The sequence below is a fragment of the Lepidochelys olivacea genome (assembly GCF_965140295.1).
Source record: "Lepidochelys olivacea isolate rLepOli2 genome assembly, chromosome: 2".
Classification (NCBI taxonomy): Eukaryota; Metazoa; Chordata; order Testudines; family Cheloniidae; genus Lepidochelys; species Lepidochelys olivacea.
The window spans coordinates 271,044,674-271,065,159 of NC_140412.1; the positions used below are offsets into that span (position 1 = coordinate 271,044,674).

Consider the following 20,486-nt stretch of genomic DNA (forward strand, 5'->3'; position numbering starts at 1 on the left):
ACCTAGCTGTCTGTGTGTTGGTCTACACCCCAGACCTACTGCAGTGTAACTACATGGCGCAGGGGTGTGAACCCCCTCTCCCCGCCACAGCGATGCTGTTACCCCAGCCTGACCCCCCTGTAAACAGCGCTACATCCACGGGAGCTGGGGAGGTGAGTGCGAAAAAGCAGGGGATTTTCTTGTTTTTTCAATGGTTTGCATGCAGATGGGGTGGGACTCAGTTTCCCTGTGTTAACGAGGTGGTGGGAGAGGGAGTTTGTTGCTGAAGAGGACCAGCACTGACCTTGCCTGGCACTTGGGACCAGGACAATGACCTGGAGAATGGAGACCGCAGCAACTGGTGACCGGGAGTCACAGCCGGTTCCGGCCAGTGGGAGGACAAAGGGCTGAGGAGAGAGGGGCCAAGCAACCAGTTCCAGCCAGAGGGGAACAAAGGACAGAAGAGGGGGGCCCCAGCGACCTGTTTACCTGGGACGGAAGACAAAGGACAGGGGAGGAGCTGATGGAGGAGATGATAAAGGATGTCTCAGCTGGAAGGCAGGGGCTGCTGGACTGGACAGAGATTGCAACCAGAGCCCCCCTGGAGGCTGGAGAGACCTAGATGTACTGTGATGAGGGAGGCCAGGCCTGAGGCCTGGAGAGTTTCCTGGGCTGGGTTCAGATGCTCAATAAACCCTCCTGTGTTACGCTGGCTGAGAGTCGCCCCGGTCTAGAGATCGGGGGCAGTGCGCCCTCTGGGGGTGGGGAGATCGGAGGCCCAGAGCAAGTGGGCTCCCTGAGGTGTCCACTGCAGAGCCAGGCTGTTGGTGGCTCAGAGGTGCAGTCCCGGAAGGTGGAGGGTGTCACGGAGTGTGGGGGAGTCCAGGCCCTGCACCCCTCTTCCTGGGATTCACTGAGACTCTCAGCCAGCCAGTAAAACAGAAGGCTTATTGGACAACAGGAACACAGTCCAAAACAGAGCTTGTGGGTACCCCCAGGACCCCTCAGTCAAGTCCTTCTGGGGGAGCAGGGAGCTTAGACCCCAGCCCTGGGGTTCCCTGCGTTCCTCCACCCAGCCCCAAACTGAAACTAAACCCCCCCAGCAGGCTCCCTCCTGCAGCCTCTGTTCACATTCCTGGGCAGAGGTGTTACCTCCCCCTCCTGGCTCAGGTGACAGGCTCTCAGGTCTCCCATCCCCAGGGCACATTCCCAGGTCAACACTCCCCCCTCCCTGCTGAGTCACATCTTCACATCGGGGCCTACAGCTTAACACCCCCCCCAAGAGAGTGCCCCCCAAGAAGGGCTGTCGCACCAAAGGGGGTTCCCCCCAGGGACTGTATGGAGCCAAGAGAACCCAAGCCCTGGGCATCCGGGACAGGGGGTAACACCACAGACGGACGGAGTTTCTCCCACCCATACGGCCGTTGCCTCTCAGGGAGGTGGGTAACTGCGGCAGCATACAGCATAGCGCTGCAGCTGATGTCTGTTTTAAGTGTAGACCTGCCCTGGGTCTAAGTGGACTTTAATCCCCATCTCAGTGCAGAATCTGAGACAACACCCAGCAAGGAGCAACCCAGAGGGAGATGGACTCCCTGTCTCAGGGAGACCGAGCAGCATTTCCCTGGCTGGAGGACTCGGGGCTGGGAGTGGGGAGGTGGGGACAAAAGTCAGGGGCTGGAAGGAGTCGGGGCTCCCACCTAGAGTCTGACCAAGGAGGCCGCCAGACAGACAGAGCCAGACCCAAGGGTTCCTCACAGCCAGGCTGGGCTGGGGGCTGGCTAGGACGGACCCTGCTTCACCCTTCATTGCTCCAGGTTGTCCTAAGGGCCCCCTAGGCTGGGCACCAGGTAACAACTGAACCCAGCTGTGCCCGCACTGGGAGGGGCCCTGCAGGAGCTGGGTGAGGGGTCCGGGTCCCTGCAGAGCAGCCGAGTCTCCCTCAGGGGCTGTCTCCGGGGGACTCACTGCCTGGAGCTCGTGGAGGTGTGGGGGGAGCTGCAGGCCCAGAAGGCCAGTCTAAGGGGCGGTGAGGCCGCATGGCTCACCCTGGAGGAAGAGCAAGAACCCCAGGTGGGCTGGCCGGCCCAGTGAAGGGGCCTCCCAGAGAAGGCTCCAAAGCTGGGGGCTCAGCCCCGAGCCTGTGGGTCTGTGACTGTGGGAATGGGAGGCCCTGAGCCAGGTGAACCCTGGCCTGGCCTCACAAACTCATTTGGATGTAGATACAGTGCAGCCTTGCAGGAGACCTCTGAGAGCCAGGGGTGTTCAGACAGTTGCTGCCCACCCCCTCCCTCATCGGCACCCCACCCTGGGGGCTCTGCCCAGGAGGGTTCCGCTCCTGCCTGGGCTCTACACCGTACAGGCAGCAAGTCTGTCTGGGTCCGGCCATACCCCTGAGGCAGCAATTCTGCAAGGCCACAAGCTGCCAGCTCCCCCACCACCCTGTCCTGCCATGGGGCAGACAGTGAGAGATTGGACAACTGCACAGTGGCCAGGTAGAGGGCGCCCTGCTTGGCACGATACCCAGAAGGCTGGCATGCAGAGGGTGGAGCAGGTAGGGCAGGCGTCAGCTGCAGGGACTGGGCCTGGTCTGCAGGGGGAGGTGGGACTGGAGACCAACTCCCCACAGAGAGCCACAACCACAGCGCCCCATGGCCCAGCTCATGGCGCCCCAATCAGAGCCCCAGCCCCAGCGCCCCACGGGCTGGCTCGCAGCACCCGACAGAGCCCTCAGCCCCAGCAATCCACAGCCTGGCTCACAGCACCCCACTGAGAGCTCCAGCCCCAGTGCCAGGCTCATGGAACCCAACTGAGAGCCCCCAGCCCCCCAGCACCCCACTCAGAGCCCCAGCACCCCACTCAGAGCCCTCAGCCCCAGCAATCCACAGCCTGGCTCACGGCACCCCACTGAGAGCTCCAGCCCCAGTGCCAGGCTCATGGAACCCAACTGAGAGCCCACAGCCCCCCAGCACCCCACTCAGAGCCCCAGCACCCCACTGAGAGCCCTCAGCCCCAGCAATCCACAGCCTGGCTCACGGCACCCCACTGAGAGCCCACAGCACCAGCGCCCCACAGCCCGGCTCACGGCCCCCCACTGAGAGCCCACAGCACCAGCGCCCCACAGCCCGGCTCACGGCCCCCCACTGAGAGCCCACAGCGCCAGCGTCCCACAGGCAGGCTCACGGCCCCCCACTGAGAGCCCACAGCCCGGCTCACAGCACCCCACTGAGAGCCCACAGCGCCAGCGTCCCACAGCCCGGCTCACGGCACCCCACTGAGAGCCTGCAGCTCCATCCCCCCATGGCCAGGTTTGCAGTGCCCCACTGAGAGCTCACTGCCCCAGCGCCCCGTGGCCTGACTCACAGCGCCCCACTGAGAGCCCCAGTGACCCATGGAGCTGTAAGAATGAGGCCTTTGTCTGCAACCATATTAGGAGAGCAGCAGCCATCAGCCAAGAAGCAGGAAGTCACAGCCTCACATTCCATCTAAATTACATTAAAACAATGTCCTATCGGGCTGTTCAGAAGGCTCCTGTCCTAATAGCACCCATCATCGTCAGACACAGAAACAGAGCTTAAGATGGTTAAAGAAAGCTTAGTTTGATGGCATTCTGTCCGGCAAGACACCACTTATCAATAGTTGTGGGTGTGAAATCCCTCTTTTTATTGTTTTGTCTTTATGGTCCCCACGTCTTTGATTGTTTCTGTTACATCACTAATTTTGCTAGGTGTAAATCCACTAAGGTGGTGGGCTCGGACTGGTTAAAGAATTGTTTTACAATATGTTAGGATTGGATAGAGCAGTGTTTCCCAAACTTTTTTTGGCCACGGAACACCTGGTATATATTTACGGACCATTTACACTATTATTTTGTAGTCGTTTGGTTTTCAAATAAAAAATTGTGTTATTTATGCTCAAATGTATTTTATTGTATAAAACAAAGCAAAAATACAAATTTAAAATAACATGAACTAACAATTTCTAACTGGAAAGTGCATATAAAGACCCTCCTTTTTCATTACGATTCTTTCACGGAACACTATTCCCACTGTGCGAACACCAGTGTTCCGCGGAACACAGTTTGGGAAACGCTGGGTTAGAGAATTGTTTAGCAACACTTTAATGAAATGATTGGTGAACGTACAGCTAAGCAGGACTCAATTTCACTATATAAGCTGGGGTCCAAGAAGGAGAGCAGTGGAAGGAACAGAAAAATAAGAAGGAAAGACCTAGAAGAAGAAGAACAACTCACCTTTAAGACACAGCCTAAGATCAAAACTGCTAAGAATCCTCTGCAAGACCAGGACATGCAACAACCAGAATCCAGACGAGACCAACCTTGCAGGGAAAGGTTTCAGAGTAACAGCCGTGTTAGTCTGTATTCACAAAAAGAAAAGGAGTACTTGTGGCACCTTAGAGACAAACCAATTTATTTGAGCATGAGCTTTCGTGAGCTACAGCTCACTTCATCGGATGCATACTGTGGAAACTGCAGAAGACATTATATACACAGAGACCATGAAAAGATACCTCCTCCCACCCCACTCTCCTGCTGGTAATAGCTTATCTAAAGTGATCATCAAGTTGGGCCATTTCCAGCACAAATACACGTTTTCTCACCCTCCACCCCCACACACACAAACTCACTCTCCTGCTGGTAATAGCCCATCCAAAGTGACCACTCTCTTTAAAATGTGTATGATAATTAAGGTGGGCCATTTCCAGCACAAATCCAGGTTTTCTCACCCTCCGCCCCCCCACCCCCACCCCACACACACACACACACAAACTCAGTCTCCTGCTGGTAATAGCTTATCCAAAGTGACCACTCTCCCTACAATGTGCATGATAATCAAGGTGGGCCATTTCCAGCACAAATCCAGGTTTTCTCACCCCCCAACCCCCATACACACACAAACTCACTCTCCTGCTGGCAATAGCTCATCCAAACTGACCACTCTCCAAGTTTAAATCCAAGTTTAACCAGAACGTCTGGGGGGGGGGGGGGGGAGGAAAAAACAAGGGGAAATAGGCTACCTTGCATAATGACTTAGCCACTCCCAGTCTCTATTTAAGCCTAAATTAATAGTATCCAATTTGCAAATGAATTCCAATTCAGCAGTTTCTCGCTGGAGTCTGGATTTGAAGTTTTTTTGTTGTAAGACAGCGACCTTCATGTCTGTGATTGCGTGACCAGAGAGATTGAAGTGTTCTCCGACTGGTTTATGAATGTTATAATTCTTGACATCTGATTTGTGTCCATTTATTCTTTTACGTGGAGACTGTCCAGTTTGACCAATGTACATGGCAGAGGGGTATTGCTGGCACATGATGGCATATATCACATTGGTGGATGTGCAGGTGAACGAGCCTCTGATAGTGTGGCTGATGTTATTAGGCCCTTTGATGGTGTCCCCTGAATAGGGTGGGGGGGGTGAGAAAACCTGGATTTGTGCTGGAAATGGCCCACCTTGATTATCATACACATTTTAAAGAGAGTGGTCACTTTGGATGGGCTATTACCAGCAGGAGAGTGAGTTTGGGGGGGGGGGGGGGCGGAGGGTGAGAAAACCTGGATTTGTGCTGGAAATGGCCCAACTTGATGATCACTTTAGATAAGCTATTACCAGCAGGAGAGTGGGGTGGGAGGAAGTATTGTTTCATGGTCTCTGTGTATATAATGTCTTCTGCAGTTTCCACAGTATGCATCCGATGAAGTGAGCTGTAGCTCACGAAAGCTCATGCTCAAATAAATTGGTTAGTCTCTAAGGTGCCACAAGTACTCCTTTTCTTCTTGCAGGGAAAGTCCGCCTGCTTGATCGGGCCTGGTGAGCATGGCACTGTATGCTTAGCATGTGTATTCTGCCTGGTGATTGTTAATAGAGGAGAAGGATGTTACTGTGTAAGGCTCTTTCTCTGGTAAAAGGTCCTGAAAACCTGCAGAAGATTACACCCTGAGCCCTAGGAACTGGGTAAGGGTGGGTGCCTTTTACCCGGAGCCCAAGGAACTGGGAAAGCTGGGAACTGGGGGAGCCTAAATGAAGAGGGTTACGCCTTGAGCCCACGGAACAGTAAAGGCGGATGTCCTGGAGTGTGTGAGTAACAGATAATTTTGTGCAGGTAACAAATTTAGTGGAGAATGCAGGCAGCCTAAGGTCATTTGGACTGAACTGATCTAGCTGAAGAGCCCCCCCCCTTACTAAATGGGTAGCGGAATGAGTTCCATGCCCACGGGGACAAGATTCCTTCCATGGGAGGGATGCCCTTGAATCCGCTTGTAAGGGGTTTGAAGCACTCTGAGTGCATGAAGCCAAAACCAAACGCAGCTATCAAAGCAGCAGCCGGGTGGGCATTGTGGAAAGCTGTCACTAATCTCTCCAGCCTGGTAGCAGTCCAGAAAAGGCAACTGGAGGATTACAGACTTGATTTGGATGTAGTTAAGGATAATGTGGCTCTGTGTAAGGCATCTCAGTGAGCCAGTGTGGCTTCAGCGTTACAAAATGTAACAGCTCTACAGGGGAAAACAGGAGTCTGAGCAATTGAAACAAAGTAGAAACCCTCAATGGGGAGGGATCTACATTGCAGATGAAGCAGCGGGTGCTAAGGCAGCTGTCAGAACGATGTTATGAGAAAACAAGGAGGGCCCAGGCAGGCAGTGACCACGCAGTCTGCAGGCAGTGACTAGAGAAACCAAAAACCATGGTGGGAGCCCAGAGGGGCACAGGAGCAGCAGTAAGGGTAGGCATGAGTGTGGGCACGGGGAATACAGACACCTTGGAGGACACTTGGAGTGGGATAGTTGGATGGATCCTGAACAGAGAGATCCTAGGTGATCATATCCTGCCCCCCCCCCGATGCTTTTCCTGAGCAGCCCCACGCCCCTGCAAAAAGGGACTTGCAGGATTGAAATTAAAAGCACAGTTCAATCCTGTGGCTCCAGTTCCCACGAGGGCAGTAAAAAGAACAGAACCTGTCTCTGACGACCCACAACAACAAAAGGAAACAAGGCAAAATATTCCAGAGATTTCTGATTTTACCCCAGACCAGGCATAGGTGGCTGCTTAGTTATGGGGACCCCCAGAAAGGGACACGTGTCTGGATTGGATGGTGAAGGTGTTGGCACGAACCCAGCAGATTATGAGGTTCTAGCCCAGGCCTGTACTAGTGCTTCTTACTGGGCAGCAATATGCGGTGCTGAGGGGCAGTTAGGTGGGAGCGGTGTTCTTAATACCAGATGGGACTGTGCAAAGGAAGTAAGGAAGGTAGGGATGTCAGCCAGACAACTGGGGAAACTGGCCCATGTAAGAGAACAGGGCCCTGGTGACTTCCCGGAATTGCATGTTATTAAAAAGGAGATACTGGCCATGGCTTCCAGGGTTGTGCCAGTAGTAACTGGAACCCTACCGGATTTTAATACTTTAACAATGCAGTCTTAAAAGCTAGACAGTTTGAATTCAAGAATGAAGATAATTTTAGGAGGTACCCGGAGTAGGAGGTACCCAGAGTTGAAACAGGAGATTTTTCAAGCAGTTGTAGTTTTTTGAGACGCACAGGAAAAGGAAATAAGGACAGGAGAATGGAACCCGTCCAGGCAGTAACTTTTGCCAACAACAGGCCCCCAGATCTCCAAGGGGAGCTCGGGGAAAAGGGCCAGATGCACTATGGCATGTTAGAGGAAGAGGACGGGGAGGTGCCAGGGACAGCAGAGGAGCAAGAGGAAGAAATGGATCTGGGTATTAGATGCAGACTAGAGGATGTCTGGCGGAAGGTGGAAAAGGTAGACAGAGGGGAGGCATGGAGAAAGCTTATGATGGCAGGAGAACCAAGAGAAAAATGGGACAGGAAGCCCACAAGTGAGTTACTGCAGTGGGCTGTCCAGTTACACAGGCAAGAGGAGTTGACTAACAGGGTTCCTGTAACTCTCAGGACAGACTCTGAACCATCAGTGCCACCCCAATAGGGGTGCCCGCCTCCCTGGACTCCCCCTGAGGTAGGGGCCCAACTAGAATATGACAAATGGGGCATCCCACTATAGGCGCAATAATGGGGGAACAAACATGCCCCACTATGTTAACTGACACTGGTGCATCAGTAGGTGTGCTTGGAGAGCAGTGGCTTCCCGGGGACCCTGGAAACAGAAAATTCAAAACAACTAGTATCATAGACAGGGGGAGACAATGAAAGCATTTATCACAAGACTGATCCTGACCCGTCTAGGCAATCAGGAGTCATGGGTTAAATACTGTGTTCAGAAGTAGGATCAAACTAGGAATGAGGAGGATGGAATACTGGGAACATTTTACCTTAACAAGGGGAGACGCACTGTGGATTTAGCTGACGGGTTCCTATGGGCAAATAGTGACGGGCCAGCAGAAACATCCACCCCTCCATTACTGCTGTACATAGGTGCGCATGTGTAAAGGCACCAGAAGGAGGGCAAGCAGAAGAAGGGGACCCATGGGTGGACAAGTTTCCTGGGGTATGGGCTGAAAATAAACTGGAGTGTGGGGAAATTGATGCTGAGGTTTTAATCCAAGGGCCTGACCCCCCTCCACAGCGTCAATACACGTACCCTCAGGAGGCAGCGGAAGGGGTAAAATCTACCACAGAAAGTTTGTTAGAACAGGGTGTTATTGGGCACATGGCAAGTACTAACACTGCCCAGTTGGCCTGTACCGAAAGGGGAGGGGAGACCTGGCGAATGACAGTGGGTTTTAGAGCATTAAACGCAGTAACCCCGGCCACTGCTCTGGTTGTGGCTAAGTACCAAGAAGTCGCTGCAGCAGCCGCAGGGGTACAGTTGCTCTCAGTAACAGATTTAGCAAATGCCTCCTCTGCCATTCCCGTGCGCCCCGCGTCCTGGTACAAATTTGGGTTCACTTACAGGGGACAACACAAGGGTCCCGCAGAGTTTTCATAACGCATCCCCAATTTGTCCCTCCCATGTGGTTAAGATGTGGGGAAAATTGACAGCTGAAGCCCAGAGAGGTCATTTCCTACGTTGGTGATATCCGGGTGCATGGGGACCACAGGGAGGAGGTTGGTAGGATCAATGAGCAGATGTTACAGATCATCCAAGATACCGGACTCCAGGCTAGCACAGCCAAGGCCCAGCTGGTACAGCAAGAGGTAAAATACTTAGGGGTCATATTGGGAAAGGAAGAATGGACAAAGCCCTGGCTGGGATGATTTAACTGGGAATTGGTCCTGCTTCGAGCAGGGGGTTGGACTAGATGACCTTCTGGGGTCCCTTCCAACCCTGATATTCTATGATTCTATGATTCTATGAACGGACCCCAGATGCACAATGGGGGGAACTGACTGGAAAACTTCCCGCCACCACTGATGTGGCATCCTTAAGAGCCCTTTTGGGAACCTGAACCTCTCGAGAGATGTCACTGAAATGTCGCCCGCTGGGCTTTCTCCTAAAGAAAGGGTGGCAGTGGGAGCAGCAGCCTGGCCAGGCAAAGACATCTCTGACCCTGAAACAGGATTTGGCCCCGGCCCCACATATCCAAGTGGGAGAACCATTCATCCTGTAACTGCCTAGTACTGATGTGGCACTGGGAGTAGTACCCCACTGAGAGCCCACAGCCCCAGCGACCCACAGCCCAGCTTGCAGCGCCCACTGAGAGCCCGCAGCCCCAGCGCCCCACGGCCCGGCTCGCAGCGCCCCCCTCAGAGTCCGCAGCCCCAGCGCCCCCCTGAGAGTCCACAGCCCCAGCGCCCCACAGCCCAGCTCGCAGCGCCCCACTGAGAGCCCACAGCTGCAGCGCCCCACTGAGAGCCCCTGTGACCAACAAGGCACTTTCTGTGATGTTCCAATGAACGCTGTGCCCGGCAGTGACTGACTGAGCTGCCAGGTGGGTACCCTGGGCAAGTACAGAAGGGTACAGTGCTCCTGGGGAGGAGCAGGAGACTGAGATGTCTCGGTCCCCCCTCACTGGGGTCATGAAGCCTGCCTAGAAGGAACTGAGATCAAAGAGGACTCAGGGAACCCCCAGGACTGGACATCTGACACCCACCAGCAGCAAGCTCCAGCCAGCGAGCAGGGAGCTCAGCAGGGCTCTGCGAAGGACAATGCCCAGTGTCGGGTGACTGAGCTCAGGGACACAGGCTGTCCCCAGAGAGTGACAGACACAGGTACTCGGGGCAGGCCTGCACTATAGACCCCTATGGCTGTAACTGTGAAATATCCACACCTCTGATAGACACAGTTACACCAACTCAACCCCCCATGCTAGGGTGACCATACGTCCCTTTTGGCAGGGACAGGTCCTCGCTGCAGGGACATGGGCCAAGCACAGAGCCCACCACTAGAGGGGAACAGGCAGGGATGGGGCCCAGAGCCCAGTCCAGCCCGGGGGGGGGGGGGGCGACTGGAGCCAGCGTGTAGGACAGGGACAGGAGGAAGTGGGCGCAATTCCCTTGTCCTGCCAGGGACCCCCCCACTCCCATACCCAGCCAGGAGGCCAAGCTGAACCCGGCCCCGGGAGGGGGCGATAGAGAAGGCGTGGCACTGCAGGCAGGAACGGGCAGTACTGTCCCCAGGCCATAGCCTCCTGTCTGGCCTGGGCAGACTGGACCCCCTGACAGAACCGGCTCCCCCCCAAGGCTGGCCCAGGATGTCCCACAGGCCCACCCCATTCACTGCGGGGCCCGAGGGGGCTCTGGCAGCTGGGATCAGGGCAGAGCGTAGGGAGCGCTAGGCCGAACACCCCTCCCATCCCAGTGGCTCATTCCTCAGCCTGTCTGGAGGGGCTCAGTGAGGCTGGCCAGAGCCGCAGCGGCCTGGAGACACGAGGCGTACACAGCTGTCAGCGGCAGCTCTGCTGCCAAAGGGGGGAGGGGGAGCCCAGCACACCATGCTCCCAGCCCAGCTGGCCAGCAGGGAGCAGCACACACAGGGCCCAGCCTCCTCCAGCTTGGGGCCAGCCGCTTGGCCAGCGCCTTGAGAGGGGAAAGGCTCTGTTCCCCACACTGGATATGGGGGCCTGCTGCCAGTCAAACCTGCAGGCCAAAAAATCGCCACCTCGGGGCCCTACATCAAAGTGGCTTCAGCCCTGCAATGGATGGAGACAGAGGTCAGGGCCCCACTGCAGTCCCCATCGCCCTGCGCAGCGCCAGGACAGAGGGATCCAAGGGGGCGGGAGCCCCAGACACTGACTCCTGGGCACCCTCTCTGCACAGTGGAGAGGGCAGCTCCTTGCCCCAGGCCAGGAAGCTGTAGTGGGGGAGGGGACCAGATGCTCCCAGGTGGATAAAAAACTGATATTTTGGGGGAAAAACAGGACTATTTCATTGAAAACAGATTTCTGGTTTTGTTGCTCAAATTAGAACTTTTTCTTTCTAAAAATAAATCTGCTTAAATATGTTAAGGGCTAAATGTCTCAATCTCTTCAAACTGTGAAATAAACCAACATGCTGAATCCATGAGCCCCCAGAAAACCCGTTGCTAAGGGGTGGCTTTCCTGCAGAAAACAACAATCGGGGGAAACCATCCACCTGCTGAGCTCAAGCTTTACCAATATGGCATGATAAGTCACATGCTGAGTCAACAGTGCTGTCCGGTGGGGCCCCAGGGTGCAGGCAACTGACACCGTAACCACAGGCGTGAGGCCCTGGCCCTTGACTCCAGGAGCCACTACCACATGTCTCAGCCGGGCCATCCCCAGTGCTCCCCCAGGGGGTCTCACTCTCCCATGGATGACTGTATGCGTGGGGCACAGCTCCCGGGCATGCACACGGTCCCCGGGCGTGCACCCCATGGCACACTCCCCTTGCTAACCCAGGACAGGCGGGCTGCAGCGCACAGCCCCCATTGCTCATGCTCTCCAGGGCTCCCCCACAGTGGTGGGGCCAGCCAACCTCCATCACCAAGCCCTGTTACGAATAGGCCTGGAGATGCAAGGCTTCGGAGCCCGCATGGCATGTCTCCCCCCCGCCCCCCACCAGGGCTGAGCCAGTGCTCAAGCTAGGGGATGATTTAAGGGCATCATGCCAAGCTAGGGCCCAAGGGAGCCAGGGATTGGGTGCAAGGTCCTGGTGCTGCAGGTGCCCTCTCGGTGGCTCAGCTCTGGAACTATCTGTCAGAGCCTGGGGAAGTGCAGCAGGGGCAGCTCTTGGCCCCAGGAGGAGCCCCCCTGCCCTGCCCTTCCCTGGGGAGATGTGGCAGGCCAGCGTGCAGGAAGGGGGCAGGAAGGTGAGGGACTGAGTTGGGCTGTAGGCAGCGCGACCTGCAGGAGGTGCTGGCTGCAGCTTGGCTCCTCGGCCGGCGGAGCGATGCCAACCTCCAGGCCAGTGAACTATGGACGGGAAAGCCCTGAAAACAGCAGTGCCGGCACCTGAGACACCCTGCCATCAGAACGCCAGAGCCCGGCAGCAAGCGGATCAGGGCAAACCGGGCCAGCTGGAGTCCCAGGCCACCACGCACCGGTGGGGCTTCTCCAGTCCCCTCACCAGGGCAGGGCCTGTCTGTCACGGGAGCGGGCAGCCCAGAGCATTGCTGGGAAAGTGACCCTTGCTTCAGCATCTCCTCACCGCCCTGCCCCACCACCACCACCAGGTGCAAACCCCATAGCTTCCCCTTGCTGCTCAGCCAGCCCCTGTCCGGCTTTACAGCCCCCCTCCCTCCTGCCCCCAGGCCCAGCATTACAGACAGCTACCCCCACCCCACTTTACAGGCCCCTCCTCGTGCCCACAACCCCCTGGTCCAGCATTACACACACACCCCATCTTCCAGCTCCTTGCCCCCTCAGGCCCAGGATAGCAGCTCACATCCCACCTGGGTTACAGCTGGACCCCCTTGGATTATGGGGAGAGGAGCCCGGGAGTGGGACTGTTTCCAACAGGCCATGCCCCCCAGCCTGCACCTGACACACAGCTTATCACACCCGACGCTCCCCTCACCCCCAAGCTGCCTCCCAGCCCAGGAATAGGGAGCCCCAGGGGCAGGGAAGGGGCGGGAATTGCCTGGCTGTGCCAGGACCCGTTGTCCTTAGGTCCCGGCTGTGGGTGCAGAGCCAAGAGGGGCCGGCAGCTGGGAACCAGCTCTGTTTACGCTGCTGGCCGGAACCGGGGAAGGCTGATGAGAGCCGGAGGCAGCTGCCCGTGCAAGAGCAGAGACACCTGGTGTGGGAGGGCCAGCTCCCCCACAGGGACATGCTCCAGGCCCTGCTGTGATCCTGGCCCTGCATCCACCCCCCGAGTGTTCACATGGGGCCTGCAGGAGGATGGTTCCTAGCACCAAGCAAAGTGCCAGACCCCTAACCCACAGCACCCACTCAGCCCCACACTGCAGTGGCCATGTGTGCATCTCTGCTCCAGTCTGCTGAGCCTGGCCAGCAAAACTCCGCAGCCCCCCCACAGCGAGACCTGGAGTATGGCTCAGGGCTCAGCCACATTCTCCCTCCCAGTCTGGTGGCAGCCCTCCTCCCCAGAGCTAGCTGAACTTCAACAGTGTTCTTCACACTCCAAGCAGCTGTCACCTACTCCCAGGTGGCAGTCTGGCACCCGACCATCAGTGGGACAGTGGGACGAGAGCAGACAGTGGGAGAGGACTGGTCGCCAGCAGGGGTAACCACAGCGAAGCAGCTGGCCTGCCAGCACTCCATCGTGTGGGAGCACTCAGCGTTCACATGGCAGTCACAAGGTCCCTTTGCACTCAGCCTCCCTGGGCAGCCCAAACAAAGCAGGGATCTGGGGCAATGGCACACACACTGGGGGCCTGTGGGCACTGGCTCATGGCCGCAGGCTAATGGCAGGCTGGCCAGGGCATCATTCCCTGCCACGCTGCAGAAATGGCTAGTCCCATCCTGGGAGCCCCCCGCCCACACACCCTCCTTGCAGGAGAGAGCTGGCACCCCAGAGAGGGGTGCATCCTGCCCCCCCAAAACAGCCAGCCTGGAGCAGCCACCACTTGGCCTGCCTGGGAGCACAGCACTGTGACGAAGCGGGACTGTTATTAATGTTACCTCTGAATAGTGTGGGGGTGCCTCAGTTTCCCCTATGCAGTTCTTAAGTATCTAGGTGGTGGGAGAAGGGTGTATGATCATTGCAGAGCCCTAGAGGGCAGATGTGTGCAGGGGTCTGGACACAGAGAATGGCCGACACCCTGGCAACTGATGGCCTGGGCCCTTTCCCCCTGCAAGGTGAGAGCTAAAGGGTTGGAGAACAAAGAAATCAGGTGACCTCCCGGCCTGGGAAAAGGGACAAAGCCCAGAGGAGGACGGTTTCAGTTTGGGGCTGGCTGGGGACAAGGAGTGAAGTACAGACGTAGTTGTCTGGCTCACTGCCCCCCAAAATGGACCCGGCTGAGGGGTCCTGTTCTCTGTACCTACAAGCTCTGATTTAGACCATGTTCGTGTCATCTAATAAACCTTCTGTTTTACTGGCTGGCTGAGAGTCACGTCTGACTGCGAAGTTGGGGTGCAGGACTCCCTGGGCGGACTCGCTGTGGGAAGTGCACGGAGGGGCAGAGGAGGCTGAATGCTCCGAGGTCAGACCCAGGAAGGTGGAAGCCGGGTGAGCTGTGTGTCCTGAAGACAGGCTGCTCACAGAAAGGAGACTTCCCCAGAGTCCTGACTGGCTTCGTAGGAAGCAGATCCAGAGCATGGCCCAGGGACTCCGTGACAAGCACAAGCTGGAAAGGTTTCCCTCCAGCCACTTCATCCACAGGCAAAATCTCTGTGCCCTGGGCCCAGTGGCAGGGAAGCAGAGCGTGGAGAGGTCCTGTGGGCAAGGAGAGCACGGAGGGAATACCCCGCCCAAGAGGCAGGGGCATAATGGAGTCAGCCTGCCCCCCGCCCCCAGGGACGCCTTCTGCTCCCCCCAGTGAGAAGAATGTCGAGCCGTTCTCTGAGCCCCAAGGCACTCGCAGGGGTAAGCCAGTGGCAAGCAAGGGGCCAGGCCCACCCCTCCCAGCACCCCACCGCAGCACTGCACAGTGCCACAGGGCTACAGCAAGGCTCAGCGCTCTGCACCAGCAGCCGGGGCAGGGCCGGAGCAGCAGCCGCAGGTTCCAGCTGGGGAAGGGACTTGCCCAGGGTCCCCCAGCCAGCCATGGCTGGAAGAGGAACGCCCCACAGGAAGGATGGGGTGACTGGCTCTCCTTTCTGGGAGGGAATGGCCCTGCCCCATCCCACTGCCAGATCAGGGCTTGCTGGGCAGGAGACAGAGCCACTGGCGAGTGTCTGGCTCGGCCGCTCTTCCCCAGCCAGTAAGGGCAGCGCCACAGGACGGGGCGTGTGGGACTCGGACGCTTGGTGCTGCAGGGTGCCAGACGCACTGTGTGTTACTTGGAGCCACAGCACTCACCCTCGGAGTGCAGGAAGGTGCTGGGGACCGCAGACTCACATCCCCCGAGCCAGCACCCAGCTGGCCGTGCCAAGGGCTGCCATGGCGCCAAGAGCCACCCACCCTGCAGCAATCCTCAGCACCACTGATTGATCGCCAAGCCACGCCACACTGCCTAGCCTTAGCAGGCAGTTAACTCAAGGGTCTGTCTGCCCGTGACGGACGGCAGCTTTCACATGCACACAAATAATCGTAAATCGCCACCAGGCAGCACGGTGGGTGAGCCTGCAAGAGCACACAGGGATGGGCATGGGGACCCCACGGAGCTGCCAGGCCCCACAGCCCTGCCCCCATGGCCCCTGGGCTCTCTCTACCCCTGCTTGGAAAGTGGTCATGGGAGGGGACTGGCTGGCTCTGGAAGGTGGGATGGGATGCGGGGCCTTTTCCCTCTAGTGGGCACCATCTTCAATCAGGCCCCAAGGCGGGGGACCGGCAGGGCGGGATCTGGGGCCTTTCCTCTGGAGACAAATGTTTGGGTTTGGCAGAGAACTTGGGACCCCACGGCCCAATGCCCTGATCCAACAGACACCCCAGGACCCTGGGCCAGTTCCTCGGCCCGTGGGCACAACACAATGGCTGGGGGCGGGTTGACTCTCTGATGCCTGCCATTCCATGGTTCACTGACCCCCCGCATGGGAGCAATCACACCCTCCGCCGAGCACAGGCCCTGCCACCCCACAGAGACGGCGCACGCCATGGGGCAGGAAGGGACCAGCTCCAAATACCTCCCCCAGCCACCGGGACCAGACCGTCACCTCAATGCTGAGGCAGAGAGAGGGGTGCCACCTCCTCCTTTCCCCCCCTCACATCTACAAGTAGTGCCGCATCCCCACGCTGGGCCCCCAACCTCCAGCATGACGCCGCGTCCCCATTCCCGGCCCCCTACCCCCCGCACGGCACAGCGTCCCCACGCCCGGCCCCCCACCCTGAGCATGGGGCCATGTCCCCGTGCCTGGCCCCCCACCCCCAGCATGGTGCCGTGCCCCCAGCCCCCAGCCCCCCCACCCCTAGCAGTGTGCCACGCCCCCACCCCCAACCCCCCAACAGCACAGCCTTCCCGCACCCAGCCCCCCACTCCAGCACCGCATCTCCGCCCCAGCCCCCTACCCCCAGCACGGTGCCATGTCCCCACGCCCGGGCCCCCACCCCCAGCCCAGCGGTGCAGCCTGGGGGTCCCTACCGTCCTTGCGGTAGAAGCAGATCTCCACCTTGCGCTCCTCGGAGCCCAGCAGGGCCTGGGCAATCTGGGCGGCCGCGCTGCGCTGGGTGCGGGGCCCGTACAGGAAGTCACAGGTGCACGGCTTCTGCATGACCTCGGCCCGCGTGTACCCGCACAGCTCGCAGAAGCCATCGTTGCAGTAGATCACAGCACAGTTCTCCACCCGGGCATTGGCGATGATGAACTTCCGGCCTGCAGGGGAGAGGCAATGAGAGGATGGGCAGCTGGCAGCGTGGCTACCCTTGGGGCTGCCCCCACAGCCTGCCCACTCCCACCCCCCAACACACACCCTGCCCAGACAGAAGCCAGGCTCCCACCCCGATCAGTCAGACCCAGGCCCTGCAACCCAGCCCAGGGCCAGCTCCGGCCTCCATTCAATCCGGGGTTGAGCAGGCCTGCTGGGGTCTCCCCTCATGGGCCAGGGCCAATGCACTGCAGAGAAGTGCAGCGTCCCAAAATGACCCGTTGGCAAGACCGGGGGGGCCAGGGACTCCATCTGCCATGCCCTGCGGCCACCCACAGGAGGGAATCACAGGGGACCACAGGTGCTGCGGATCCTGCTGCCGCCCCCCACACACAGCGCATGGGGCTGGCCCCGCTGACCGGATGCCCACAGCCTCCACCAGACACCCAGGGCTGCAGATGCTGCCTCTGCATTGCCCGGCTCCCCTGTGAGCAGCCGATTCTGCAAGTGCCAAGCACAGCCGGCGCAGGAGGGAACAGCCAGAGCCTGGCCCCATCACCACCCCCACCCCCGCCTCCCTGCGCTGGCCTTCACACTGCTACAGACGAGCGGAGACGCTTCAGCCCCGCCTGGCTTCTCGCGGGTCATGGGTAGGACTGGAGGCACTCTGCAAAACTATCCCAGCCTCAGACCGCCAAACCTAGCTCTACTGGAGCCCCTCGCTGCCGACCCGCAGCCCCCTCCTACCACCCTACCCCCCCTTGGCTGGTGCCCTTCAAACCCAACCCCAGTTCCCTGCTTTCCTCGTCCTGGGCCTTCCCTCTCGCTGCTCCGGAGCCAGGGCAGCGTCTCTCGCTGCTTGTTTACTCGCCGCGCTCGCTGCATCTGCAGGAGCCTTTGCATTCGCAGACCTGCCAGGGCAGCCGGTGCCAGTAGCAGCCCGCTGGGAATAAACAACCCTGAGGCCTGGGGCCTGCAAGCTGCCTCCCCTGCCTGCAGGCCCCTGGCCAGGCTGCCCAGGAGCAGCTGCCGCGCCTCCCCCTGCTCCGGAGCCCTGGGGTCTCTGGCAAGAGAGGCTGCCTCCGGCAGTGTCCTGCCTGCGCAGGTGGGGGAAGCAGCTCTCTGCCACAGCCAGGGCAGCCCTGCAAGAGGCGTTCTCCCTGGGCTGGCCATCCAGCCACTGCCACAGCTCCCAGGTGGGCATCTGCCCAGACCAGGGACATCCCAACCCTTACCCCACCCCAGCACAACAAGATTCACACAGCGGGTGGGGTGAGGCTGCAGGCCCATGTGGGCAAGGAAAGGAGACGCACCCCACATGACCACGTGTAAGAACAGCCCACCACAGCACACCCCCAGACCACACCCACACCGGACATCACTTGTCACCTTTGAGCAATCACACCGCTACGCTGAGAACTGACTGACTTCCTCCACCCCAGCACCCACCGTGCACAGGCTGGGGCAGAGCAGGACTCGCCCAGGTACACAGCAGTCCCACGTGTGAGTGTACATGCCGGTACCCACTAAGGCCCCCAGCCCTTGGCATAGCTCTGTACCAGCCCTAGCAAACACATGCCCTTTGTCAAAGGCCGGGCTGCTGGCCCTGTCCAGAGACCGATTCTCCTGCAGCCCGTCCTGTCCCCCAGCCAGCCCAGACACCAGCAGAGCCAAGCCTGCTTTCCAGACAGCCCTCCTCAGAGTCACCTTCAGAGCATGGACGGGAGGGTCAGCCCCACCCTACAGATTAGGAAACTGAGGCACAGAGCAGGTCACAGTTACACCAGGGCAGAGTCAGGCAGCGAACTCAGGCGCTGCCAGGCCCAGCCCCACAATGATCCGCTGTCCACAAAGGCATCTCCCAGCCTGGCACATAATCTGCAATGGGCACAGACAGGAACTGCCCCCATTCCAACCTGGTTTTCCTAGCACCCAGCTGCTGGAGTGCCCCACGGCATGGGCCTGTGCCCAGCCTCAGCCTCCTGGGCATATTAACTCAGTCAGGACACACAGATCCAATTTCCCCTGCTGCTGACTCACCAATAAACTGGGCCACACATCTCGCTCCCAAGCGCACAAAACTGGGGCTTCCCTTCCCCCCCACAGGGACACCCCCCCCCGCACACAAACATACACATGGCACATACACACCCTAAACACGCATACACAGGGGCACCCTCTGCCCCCCACACAGGGAGCAAATGCACACACAGGGGCTGGGGGATATGCAGGGGCATCCTCCCCCCCTACATGCATACTGGGGGCACTCACAGGGGCACTCCCTCCCCACACATATGCTCACACAGAGGTTGGGACACACACCCGGACACATGCAAGGCCTGGGAGACACATGCAGGGCACACTCCCTCCACTCACCCGCAGGGGCTGGGGGGACGCACACCCGCAGGGGCTGGGGGGACGCACACCCGCAGGGGCTGGGGGACACAGGGCACCCCCCCCACACACACAGAGCTGGGACACACACAGGGGCTGGGGGACACAGGGCACCCACACACACACAAAGGCTAGGACACACACAGGGGCTGGGGGACCCAGGGACACACACAGGGTACCCCCCCATACCCAAAGGCTAGGACACACACAGGGGCTGGGGGACACAAGGACACACACAAAGGCTAGGACACACACAGGGGCTGGGGGACACGGGGACACACACAGGGCTCGGACACACTCCCAGGCCCCGCACTTACTCTGCCCCTCGAACTTGCGGATGATGGTGTCCAGGAAGGTGTTCTGGGGGGCGACGTGCCCGCGCCGGACGGGCATGCTGCTTATCCCATGGGGGGAGGCCGCCGGCCCCGGCCCCGGCCCCTCTCCTCGGGGCCCCACTAGCCCGGCGCCCCAGCAGGGCCCTGCCTGGGCCCCTCTGTCCCGGGCGCAGGGTCAGTCCCGGAGGCGCGGGCGGAGGGTCCCGCTGCGCTCGGCTCCGGGGCTCACTCGGGCGGTTCCCCACCCCGGGGCTGCGGCTCTGCTCCGGCCCCGCGAGCGGCGAGGGGGAGGGGCCGGCGGCCGGGCTCCGCGCCCTGGCTGCGGGGAGGATGCGGGCTGCGCCTCCGGGCCCGGAGGGGTTAACGCCGCGTCCGCCCTCCCCCGGGCCGGGCGCGGGGGGCTCCCGGGGACCGTGCACCTGCCGCCGGCTGCCGCGCCGCGCCCCGTCCCGTCCCGTCCCGCCCCGCCCGGCTGGCTCGGCTCCCGGCGGCGGCGGCGGCGCCCCTTATTTAGGCAGGGCGGCGGCGCGGGGAGCCGGGCGCACGGATCGGATCGGATCGGATCGGATGGCCCGGCCCCGGCCCCCAGGCGCCCGCGGTCCCCGACCCTGCCCGGCCTGCGCAGCGCGGGGGCCCGGCCCGGCCCGGCCCGGGCGGGGGGGCGCGGCGCGGCGCGGGGGGGCCAGGCCGGCTGCGCGCTGGGGGCGCGGCGCAGCCAATGGCTGGTCCTGGGCAGGGGGCGCACGGACCGCTGGGCCCCGCCCCCCTCCGGCCCCCCACCGGCCCCAGGCCCCGCCCCCCAGCCACGCACCCCGCCCCCCCACCGGCCCCAGGCACTGCCCCCCAGCCAGGCACCCCACTGCGCCTCTGGCCCCAGGCACTGCCCCCCAGCCAGGCACCCCGCCCCCCCACCGGCCCCAGGCACTGCCCCCCAGCCAGGCCCCCCGGCCCCCCCCACCACTGCCCCCCAGCCAGGCACCCCACTGCGCCTCTGGCCCCAGGCACTGGCCCGCAGCCAGGCCCC

At 59.9% G+C, this 20,486-nt stretch overlaps 1 protein-coding gene across 12 annotated transcripts in view; it reads right to left on the reverse strand.

The window, feature by feature from the left end:
* KCNH2 (potassium voltage-gated channel subfamily H member 2) overlaps positions 1–20,486 on the reverse strand; it is a 105,558-nt gene that overhangs the window by 75,906 nt on the left and 9,166 nt on the right. For 3 of the 12 annotated variants that reach the window (XM_084620853.1, XM_084620847.1, XM_084620848.1), the window contains exons 1-3: positions 19,445–20,123; positions 16,539–16,741; positions 4,229–4,352 (exon numbers count right to left, since the gene is read on the reverse strand). In XM_084620853.1, the coding sequence (XP_084476979.1) occupies positions 4,229–4,352; positions 16,539–16,741; positions 19,445–19,520 (403 nt within the window). In that variant the 5' untranslated portion in view covers positions 19,521–20,123. Of the gene's footprint in view, positions 1–4,228; positions 4,353–16,510; positions 16,742–17,152; positions 17,171–19,444; positions 20,124–20,486 lie in introns of those variants that run through there. The other 9 variants (XM_084620859.1, XM_084620854.1, XM_084620849.1 and 6 more) reach the window with 6 other exon arrangements.